This window comes from Globicephala melas, chromosome 20 (genome assembly GCF_963455315.2).
Source record: "Globicephala melas chromosome 20, mGloMel1.2, whole genome shotgun sequence".
Classification (NCBI taxonomy): domain Eukaryota; kingdom Metazoa; phylum Chordata; class Mammalia; order Artiodactyla; family Delphinidae; genus Globicephala; species Globicephala melas.
The window spans coordinates 12,236,827-12,247,234 of record NC_083333.1 but is presented as its reverse complement, the minus strand read 5'-3'; the positions used below and the strand labels follow the sequence as shown (position 1 = coordinate 12,247,234).

At 46.5% G+C, this 10,408-nt stretch overlaps 1 protein-coding gene and 1 non-coding gene across 3 annotated transcripts; both read left to right on the top strand.

Moving 5' to 3' along the window:
• The first annotated feature begins 6,957 nt into the window (after window positions 1-6,957).
• TMEM107 (transmembrane protein 107) lies at window positions 6,958-9,483 on the top strand. 2 transcript variants are annotated; one of them, XM_060290392.1, is made up of 6 exons: window positions 6,958-7,205; window positions 7,283-7,557; window positions 7,725-7,792; window positions 7,895-7,995; window positions 8,744-8,840; window positions 9,067-9,483. In XM_060290392.1, exons 2-6 carry the CDS (start codon window positions 7,471-7,473, stop codon window positions 9,134-9,136), a joined length of 423 nt encoding a protein of 140 aa, XP_060146375.1. In that variant the 5' UTR covers window positions 6,958-7,205; window positions 7,283-7,470; the 3' UTR covers window positions 9,137-9,483. The 2 variants fall into 2 exon arrangements, with proteins under 2 accessions (XP_060146375.1, XP_030717361.1); XM_030861501.2 differs by having other exon boundaries at window positions 6,958-7,557.
• A 395-nt stretch (window positions 9,484-9,878) lies between these two features.
• Window positions 9,879-10,015, top strand: LOC115856211 (U8 small nucleolar RNA). Its single transcript, XR_004040734.1, has one exon. It is a non-coding gene; the product is annotated as a U8 small nucleolar RNA (small nucleolar RNA).
• The last annotated feature ends 393 nt before the right edge of the window (window positions 10,016-10,408 follow it).

The following is a 10,408-nucleotide window of genomic DNA, read 5'->3' as shown; positions in this document are numbered from 1 at the left end:
CCAGTTGTGGCTGGAGAAGTGGGGGCCACTCTTCATCGCGGTGAACGGGCCTCTCACTATCGCGGCCTCTCTTGTTGCGGAGCATAGGCTCCAGACGTGCAGGCTCAGTAGTCGTGGCTCACGGACCTAGTTGCTCCGTTGCATGTGGGATCTTCCCAGACCAGGGCTCAAACCCGTGTCCCCTGCATCGGCAGGCAGATTCTCAGCCACTGCGCCACCAGGGAAGCCCTATGTCATTCTTTTAACGGTTGTGCCCTGCCCCCTTCCCTCCTGTTTCACCATCACCTTCGGGTTCAAATACTACTTTATTGGCTGGACCCCCCAAGGCCAGGTGCTTCTTAAGCATGTGGGTCCCGGAACCAGGTTGCCAGCGTTCATAATCAGGCTTTGCTAATACTAGTTGTGTAACTTGAGCTTGTTATTGAACCTCTCTGTATTTCAATGTCCCTACCTGTAAAATAGTAAAGATTAAAATAGTAAAGATTAAAATAGTAAAGATTATAGTAGATAATTATTAGAACATGGCTGGTAATCACCACTCAATTATTATGGTTGTTGTTATCATAACTCTCTAGTCCTTGCATGATTCTTCAGCCACTGCCTCCTCCCGTCCCGTGTGACGACGCTGCTGCCTTATTTACAGTCACCTAAACTCACCTTGGTCACAGCTGTCTCTGTGTCACTGTCCCTGGTATTGCTTGATGGTCTTTCTGAAATGGAGCAGGACCCTGTGGGGCCCTCCTGGGCACAAATTTTCCTTGTGCCCTGTTTCCCCATTAGCAGGAAATAGGCTTCATTCAACCTCCCTGACCTTCCCTGGGTACCAAAAGGGCAGATTCTAATAGTTGCTAATCAAGGAAGGGAGGGAATGTAGAAACAAAGGAGGAGCAGTCAAGAAACAATAGTGCAGCAGCATGGGGCAGGGTCCTGGTTCCTCCTCAAGGAAAGTATATAACAGTATATCTTTGAGCTCATCTGAAGGAACAAAGACCCCCACCCAGATGGAGGATGGTAACTTCAGGCTGAGCACAATATTACTGGAACACCGCCCTGTTACCTTACCACCAACGAATCAGAAGAAAGTCTGAACACAGTGGAAGATAACAAAGACTACGACCCCCTCCCCTAATGATTACCTGCAATTAGCTTTCCCTATCTCCCTTTAAAAACTTTCATGGTCCAGCAGAATCTTCAGAGTTGGTTCTTGGACGTGAGTCCACCTTCTCCCCAGGTTGCCGATCTCCTGAATAAAGCAAGCTTTCCTTTCCAGCCAACACTTATCTCTCAAGTATTGGCTTTAGCCAAACCTGAGTTCGGCAATATTCTCAGTCCTTCTTTACCTGGCTGACCCTTATGTACCCCTCCAGACTCAACTGAGAAGCTCTCTCTTCCCCAATTCTTCCCCCACCTGGGGAAGGAGGTCCTTCCTGTGTCTCCTCCAAGGTAACACTTAAAATGCCGCCTTTTAATTTTTTGCCCAGTTGTTTCCCTTACTACACTCTAAGTTACTCAAGAGTAGGGAATATGCATTCCTAGCACCCAGGACTATGGTATGTATTTAATAAGCACTTGTGAACTCAGTGAGGGATAGCTTTAGCAGAAGTACTAGAGTGGGCAAGAGACTGGCTTGTAGAGGAAGGAGTCTGGGTAGTTGAAGAGCATGGAGTGAGGTGGAAACTGTTGCTAGGAGGGGGAGGTTGAGTCAGTGAATATGGTACCAGGGAATGGGAACATGGACTTGATCTCTAGGCCCAGAGAGTTGCTGCAGCAAATGAGAAGTATGATTAGTCCAGTGTTACTATCCAGAGTACTCTCTGATGTTGAAATCTCCTCCATTCATCCTATCAGTTTCCAATTTTTTTTTCTAATTGTATTATTTTTTTATCATTAAAAAAATGTATTTATTTATTTTTGGCTGCGTTGGGTCTTCGTTGCTGCGCACAGGCTTCCTCTAGTTGCAGCGAGCCGGGGCTACTCTTCATTGCGGTGCACGGGCTTCTCCTTGCAGTGACTTCTCTTTGTTGTGGAGCACGGGCTCTGGGCGCTCAGGCTTCAGTAGTTGTGGCTCGTGGGCTCAGTAGTTGTGGCACACGGGCTTAGTTGCTCCGCGGCATGTGGGGTCTTCCTGGATCAGGGCTTGAATCTGTGTCCCCTGCACTGGCAGGCAGATTCTTAACCACTGTGCCACCAGGGAAACCTTCAGTTTCCAAATTTTAGAAACCAATAAATTATCCTGTCCAGAGTTGCATTGCTACATATGGTAGCCACTAGGGTGGCTATTCAATATGGGGCTATTGAAATCAAGTTAAATTTTAAAAATTCAGTCCCTTAGTCCAAATAGCCACATTTCAAGTGTTCAGTAGCCACAGGGAGCTAGCTGGCCACCATACTGGACAGAGACAATGTGGAGTATCTCTATCATCATGGAAAGTTCTGTTGGACAGTGCTGACCCCAGACTGAGACAATCTGAGACTCAAAAAGCAAAACAACTGCAATGCACTGAAACACACAAAAGATGTTAAAATCTAACAACTAAAAACAACTAATTAGTCACTTTGGGAGGATACTGGGGAACCATTATTCTGAAAACTGGTAACTAATGGAATGAAAATCACACATTTATCCAACCTTTCCTGTATGACCTGTATCTCATGGTAAACAATGAGTCGATAAGGGCGCATTCTTATTTACAGGAGAATCCCAGGTGACAAATGCAGAAGGAATGATAGAATTAGGACATCCCCAGTTTGCAACCCCCCCTTGAAATAATGGAGCTAGGCAGTGACGATTAATTAAACCAGTAGGTGAAAAACTGATGGGGAACTTTACAGTGGTTGCCTCAGTCTGACTACACCTGAACCCACTGCTCAGATTAAAAACCAGAAAAAGAGAGACAAGCAAGCATGATGTGCTGCCTGTTAAAAGTCCAAGGCACAGTCATATGCATTTTCAAGACAAGGGATCGTACATCAAAATGACATACTGATGTATTACATAAAGTTCACCAAGGTACATAGTCCAGGTAAGCACTTACAAAGTGACCGGCAAGTAACCATGACGCCCTACAGAGTTGGGAAAGAATGCTATTCTTTTAAGAAGTTAAAAAAAAAAAAAGTTACACTACTAGCATCAGAAGAAAGGGGGGAAAATTGATCTTTACAGTTGAGCAGTCACTTCTGTCTTTGAGGAGCTCTGGCTAATGTGTAATGCAGATACACACTGCACATTAGGGAGAGAGGGAGGAGGCCCAAACAAACACACAGAGAGAATTTTATGTTTAGTTTCTCTTGTCCTGCCTTAAAATATAAATTTTATTTCATCACCAGAATGAGGAAATTTAAGGCTAAGAAAGCTGTGTAACAAATGTCTTCATTAGTCAGCTACCCCTAGCACAAGCCCCTTTGTTAAATCTTCACAAATAATATTTCTTTGTCAAACAATGATATATAAACAGCCTGCTTTGGTCACTTCGGTGGTCCCATTTCTATGAGACTTCCCTGTGTATGAATTAAATTGTTTTTTTCCTCCTGTTAATGTCTTGTGTCAACGTAATTATTAGATTAGCTAAAAGAACTCAAGAGAGATGGGGGGAAATTTCTTCCTCCTGAACAGAATTATTTCGTGATGTCTCAGATTTGCTTCAAAATAACCCAGTGGGACTGGGAGGGAGAGGATAGCTGAAAAAATGTTGGTCATGTGTTGGTAATTGCTGAAGCAGAACGGTAGGCTTCAAATGGGGTTTTCTTTATTTTTCTTTATCTTTACATATATTTGAATATTTCTGTGATTTAAAAAATGTTTTTCTAAATTCTTTTATGACCAGTTCAAATGTTGGGACATGTGAGTTCCAGCCCTGGGACGAGTGGTCCCCTGGGGAAGGACACCTGGTCACCAGCAATACCTCCTATGGCCACAGGGTGGCTCCAAAACTCGCTTTTGTGAGACTGTAGAGCAGGCTTCCCTGAACCAAGGTCATGGAAAGTGACAGGACAGACCTAAATGCTTGCTGTTTACTAATTCACAATGTGAACTGTGACTGCCCAGTTCTTACTATCTATAGGTCCCCTAGGCAGGAAGGCTATTATGAGCAGAATACCCCAAACTTCCAGCTGCTGGAGCCCCAAATCTAGCAGTCATCCTTGACTGCTCCCTTTTTCTCATCCACCCACAGCCCCATGTTCAGACTTTATCTTCTAAGGATCTCTAGATTCCTTCCACTTCACTCCACCTCCCTGACTCCACTCTGGTCCAATCTCATCCTATCTTTCCTGGATAACACCATGGCTTCTTCATAGACCTTCTGCTTAAAATCTTAAAATCCATTCTCCATGTTGCAACCAAAGTCATCTATGTATGTTATACAAATCTGAGCCTGTCCCTCCGCATGGCTGCAAGGCCATGTCCCTTGTCTACCCATCCCACCTCGCCCTGATCACTTCTTCCCCTTCCATTATGGGCTTCAGACACACTAGCTCCCTTTCTGTTCAACAAATACACTGGGCTTGTTCCCACCTAAGGAACTTTGCACTTGCTGTGCCTGACCTGGAATGCTCTTTCCCCAGATCTTCATACAGCTGACTCCTTCTGTTCATTCTATTTGCTCCAGGGACCTTGGAGAATCTTGCAAAAGTGGGTCATGGGCTTTCCTACTTTCACTCTAGGACAGTGCTTCCTTCACCTGTGAATAGTCAGACCCGATGAACTGTCTGGGGGAGCGTGGCTCTGAAGTCCTGGGCTTTCTATTCCCAGGGAAAAGTTCTAACGAGGACATTCTCTTCCATAAAGGCAGTAGAATTATCAAAAACTCAGGAAATTAACACCGATACAGTACTATTATCTAGGCTAGAGACCTTATTCAAATTTTGCCAGTTGTTCCACTAATGTCCTTTGTAATAAAAAAAATTTTTTCCTGATCCAGGATCCATTAGGATCACACATTAAATTTCTCATGTCAAATTTGGCACGTCTTTTTTTTTTTATTGAAGTATAGTTGTTTCACAATGTTGTGTTCATTTCTGCTGTAAAGCAAAGTGATTCAGATATATAGATAGATAGATATTCTTCTCCATTATGGTTTATCAAGGATATTGAATATAGTTCCCTGTGCTATACAGCAGGACCTTGTCGTTTGCCCATTTTTGTCACATCTTTTTGTCTTTCATGACCTTGAGGAAACATCTTTTGACTGTCTCTTTGACTTATGAATTTTTTCACCCACTGGTTTAGAAAAAAGGAAATCCATTTATTACATTGGGGACCTGGAAGAGAGAAAAGCATTTCCTCTCATTTTTGACCACATTTCCTAAAACAAAGTTTAAGAACAAATGACCCATTTTCAAAGAAACTTTCCTTGATCACATTATTCTAATATTTCCCTTAAAAATTTTTATTTACAGCACTTATTATCATGCAGATATATTATTTGTTTGCCTGTTTGTCGTCGATCTCTCTGACCCCAGGAATGTAGACACTTCTGACTTGTTCCTCAAGAACATGAGCCCAGCACAGTGCCTGGGACTTATAGCTAGTCAATGAATATCTGTTGAATGAATGAATGAAGAAATAAAAAATGCCTCTAGGGTTTGTAGTTTAGACCCTCCTAGAAGCACTGAGATGAAGAGTAGTGATAAAAGAAATGTTCACATATTGAGGTATGGGGAAGTCATTCTGGCTTAAACGTGAGTTAACTTGAATTTTTGTTTTTTTGTTTTTTTGCGGTACGCGGGCCTGTCACTGTTGTAGCCTCTCCCGTTGCGGAGCACAGGCTCCGGACGCGCAGGCTTCACGGCATGTGGGATCTTCCCGGACCGGGGCATGAACCCGTGTTCCCTGCATCGGCAGGCGGACTCTCAACCACTGCGCCACCAGGGAAGCCCCTAACTTGAATTTTATGCTAACTAAAACAGCCTGTTTGTGGCCTATCAAACATACATTGTACACCTGCTTTATTAAAGAAAAGGGCACACTGACCAGAAGTAAAGAATGTCCATGTTAAAAATAAACATGGCATCTTGGGATGCCAATGCTGGTCCTCTTTTGATGATGACTCCCTTCCCAGGTGCCAACACCATACTGACTTGCTGTGTACTCATGGTCTGTTCTTTTTTAAAAAAAAAAAAACATGAAGAAATGTAACACTTACTTGTTTAATGTTCTTTATTCTGACCAGATATAAAACTGTACTGGAAACCATGCTTCCCTGGAGCAGTTTCTCAGAGTGATGTGGGAAGTGGGCTTCCGGGCTAGTCCTTAGTTTGGTTCAAATAAAACTCTTTTCTATTCTTACTATAGATGTTTATCCATTATTATTCTTGACAGTAGGAAGAGAGATGATCTGGTAAGTGGGTAGGGAGGCCCCTGCGAGGTTGTGACTAGACTGTGAGCAATGAATGCGGGCGAGAACTTTCCGTTCTGCAGGGATCCCCTTTGAGGCCCAAAGGTCAGTGAGGTCGCGATAGTGAGAGATGCTTGGACTGTAGTTGGGCTAAGTCGTGCCCACAGCTCAAAGAGATAAGGAAATCGTTGCGGGGTCTGCATCTCCGCCCTCGATCCTTGCCTCCCAGGGACGCAGGGTTTCATTCTCTTCCTCCACTCCCCGCTCCACCCCCTTTTCTCGTACACTCCCTTCCCTAAACAAGTCTCTCATCCACACCCTAGTTCAGGAGAGCGGGCCATTTTCTGCACTCTGCAAATCCCTCACCAATCTGAGCAAGTTGTCTGGGGAGTTGGTTGGGGGGAACCCGAATCAAGGAAGGTTCAGGTATGAACCTTGTCCGCCGACAAGCGGTTGTCCGCCGACAACCAGGGGCTCCGGGAGAATAAACGACAGCCGGACAACGTAGGGGCATCCACCTCTCCAAGTTCGGCCCAGGTTAGGTGGAAGCTAAACGCATGCGGAGGATGGAAGAAAAGAGAGTGTCCAGGCCTCAGGCATGGAGATGCCCTAAGGCCGGCGTGGCGGTGACAGTGGTATCCGGAGAGTCGTCCTGGGCAGCGCAGCGGGGGCTGGGGGCCGGGCGGCTCCCGGCGTGGGCATCCGGGTAGGAAGGAGTGTCCTGGGCTAGGCAGGGCGGGTTTCCGTTCGCCGTGGCTGCGCGGGCAGAGTCGGCAGTGCGGGACCGCGCCACCGGCGCACACTCTCAGGTGCCGACAGCTCGGCTGCGCGCGGAGAGGCGGCTGGCTGTCCGCACCCGGCCGGGATGAGGTACAGAGGACCCGTACCCGCGATCCTCTGGGGGTTCTCCGCGGCGCGATAATTTACTGCTCTCGCGATATTTTCAGAGATTTCCCGTCGTAGCCCCAGCTTATGCGGTTACCAAGGCAACTGGGCGGCACCGGAGCGAGCGGGAAGGCGGAGTACGTCGAATTTTTGTAGGCTAGCCTGGAGACTTAAGGAGTGGCCCTCCCTGAGCTTCCAGTCCCAGAGACCACGGCCTCTGCTCCAGGAGGTAACCCTTACCCAGGGGGCCATGGGTCGGATCTCGGGACTCGTGCCCTCTCGCTTTCTGACGCTCCTGGCGCATTTGGTGGTCGTCATCACCTTATTTTGGTCGCGGGTAAGACCCATGGCCCCCCTCCTCTCGCCCCCCTTCCCACCTTGGGGTGGTCCCAGCCCCACCGCACCTTTTCCCCCGGGGCCTTACCCGGTGGGGTCCTCCCATTCCCCCGCCATCCGCCGCCCGACCCTCTTTCAACTTCTCTTTCTTTCTGCCCTGCTCCCCAGGACAGCAACATCCAGGCCTGCCTGCCTCTCAAGTTTACCCCTGAGGAATATGAAAAGCAGGACATGCAGTGAGCACTTGGGGCAGGGTGGTCAGAATTAAGCAGTAGTGGGAGTGAAGGGGTGTTAGAAAAAGGCCAGAAGGCCTAAGCCAGCTCCCTTCCTTTCTACAGGCTGGTGGCAGCGCTCTCTGTCACCCTGGCCCTCTTTGCAGTGGAGCTGGCCGGTTTCTTCTCAGGAGTTTCCATGTTCAACAGCACCCAGAGCCTCATCTGTATCCTTTCTACTTGTGCACCTTTCCTGTACGGCCCATTTCCATCTTAACGCCCTTCAGCCACCTAACTAGGCCTTTCTGGCACAGTGGTGTTTGCCCTAGCAGGCAAACAGAATCCCTCCAGTTGAGAGATCTTCTTAGGTAATGTAGAAGATTTAATACAATCTTTGATCATTTGTTAAGCTCCTGCTATGCGTCAGGCACTGGAGATCTCAAAATGGGAGTAAAACACAGTTTTCTATCTTGAGGAAGAGGCAGACACACAGACATCTGTAATTCAGTGTGATAAGCACTGTGCCATAGGATGTGTAAAGATGTGAAGCACTATGGGAATGCAGAAGAGACTGAGGAAGATGGATCAGGGAAGGCTCTTGACACTGGGATAGTGGACGGGGAGGACCAGGGTGCTGGAGAGTGATTCTAGCAGGGTGTATAATGTCACTGTGAGCGTTCCCGTGTGCTTGGAGTAGGTGGGGAGCCTACTACTTCACCTGATAGATATGGGGTGGCGGTAGCTTGGGGCCCCAGCTGTGCAGGCTCAGTTCTGGCCTCCACTCACACGGCAGTCCTAAAACTCAGAAGTCAAGGCTGCTGACTCTGGCCTTTGCAGTGTGGTAAAGGGAGCAAGAGGTGCCCTGCTCTCCAGGAGGTGAACCAGAATGCAGATGCCAGTCCCACCACTGGCCTTTTCTGGCCCATCACTACCTATTGATCCAAAGGCTTTCCTTGACTCTGGTGCGTTCCCAAGCCATTGGGGCTCACTGTAGTGCATCTGTGGCCCTATCCTTCTTCATATTTGAGCGTTGGGAGTGCACCACGTACTGGTACATTTTTGTCTTCTGCAGGTATGGTAGCACCCAATGTTTGAGGACGGGGAAGGACGGTTTACTTTAAATCTGAAGGTTTCCCCTACCCAGCCCTTTACTCCATGTATAAGATATCAGATCCACTCAACATCCCGTGGTCTTTTTGAGGTCCCCCACTCCTACACTTTGGGGGTGGGATTGCTGGCTTGGGGATTTGGATGTTTTTATTGGAAGGGGCCCTGAACCTATCACCTACCTTCCATAGTGCCATCCCAGCCGTCACCGAAATAGCATTATTCATCAGCGTCTTTGGGCTGAAAAAGAAACCTTTCTGATACCTTCGTGACTGGAAGTAGGGATGAAGGCTGGAGAAGCGAGGGACCACTCACCGTTCCTGGAAGAAGGGAACCATAGACTTCAGCCCTCCCCCTAAAACTGCATTTGGTGGAGGATGTCAGTGTTAGGGTAATTGTCTCTCGAGTCTGGAGTTATGAGTTTTGTTTACAATTCTTTGTAAAAAAAATATATTTTAGGGTAAGATCAAGACTTACTGGAATTCGTGGCAGTACAGTGGTTAGGACTCCGCGCTTCCACTGCAGGGGGCGCGGGTTTGATCCCTGGTCGGGGAACTAAGATCCCGCATGCCGCGCAGCGTGGCCAAAAAAAAAAAAAAAAAAAGATAGATCAAGACATAAAAATTTCAGGAGAAAATTGGGGTGGCCAATCTACTATAGAAACGGAACAGTCTTGCACTCTAAGATACTAGATGTCGCTTTTATTTTGGTTATTACGGTAGCTTTCTGGCGGAAGGAAGTGGGCGGGGATATGTAAATAAAGTGAGGCGGCCGGGTAGGACAGCAGGCTCTTAAGTGAGTGGAGCGTTCTGGGAGGAATTAGCCTATGCTTTTTTGACGCCAAATGCAAAAATATATTTTATAACATCTGCAAATAAATGTAGCAACAGAAATGGAAGAACCTAGATAGCTTTAGGTTGCTCAGGGTAACGTGTTGGGTTCTCACCCTCGCTCTAAGTGGAATCTTTTTCCCAGAGTACGGAATGCCCCACAGTTTTCTGTATCGTCAGGTAGGATAATCCTTACCTGTTTCTCCTTTTGGAGAACAGAATTGAATATGATGATTGGAGCACGCATGATTTCGTGATTAACGGCTGTGCGTAATCAGGCTTTGCAACATCCTGATTGCTCCTTTCTGATTCTTTCTGACGATCTTTATTTTTAGTGTAGTTCTTTCCACGGATAATAGTTTAAATGTTTTTAGCGGTATGGTATGCTTATTGAGAGAAAAAACGGACGTGTTATTCGTCTCCAGAGCACAAGTGTTTCTTGGGTTTTTCTAGTAATGAGATGTATTTTTTGGGAAGAGAAAGTTTACGGTTTTTTTTTTGTTGTTGTGTGGAGAGGTCGTGTAGCGGTAATTCTTAGATATATGTTAAATACTACGGTAGTAAGTGCTGGTTAATGTTATTTTTTAAGTTTCTGATGACGTGTTATGTGTCCTTGGGTTTTTGAGGAGTGGGTGTTCTGTATTTGTTATGGTTTTATTCTGGCAGTATTAGTTTCGAATCTTTAATTTCGCTCTGCAGGAGT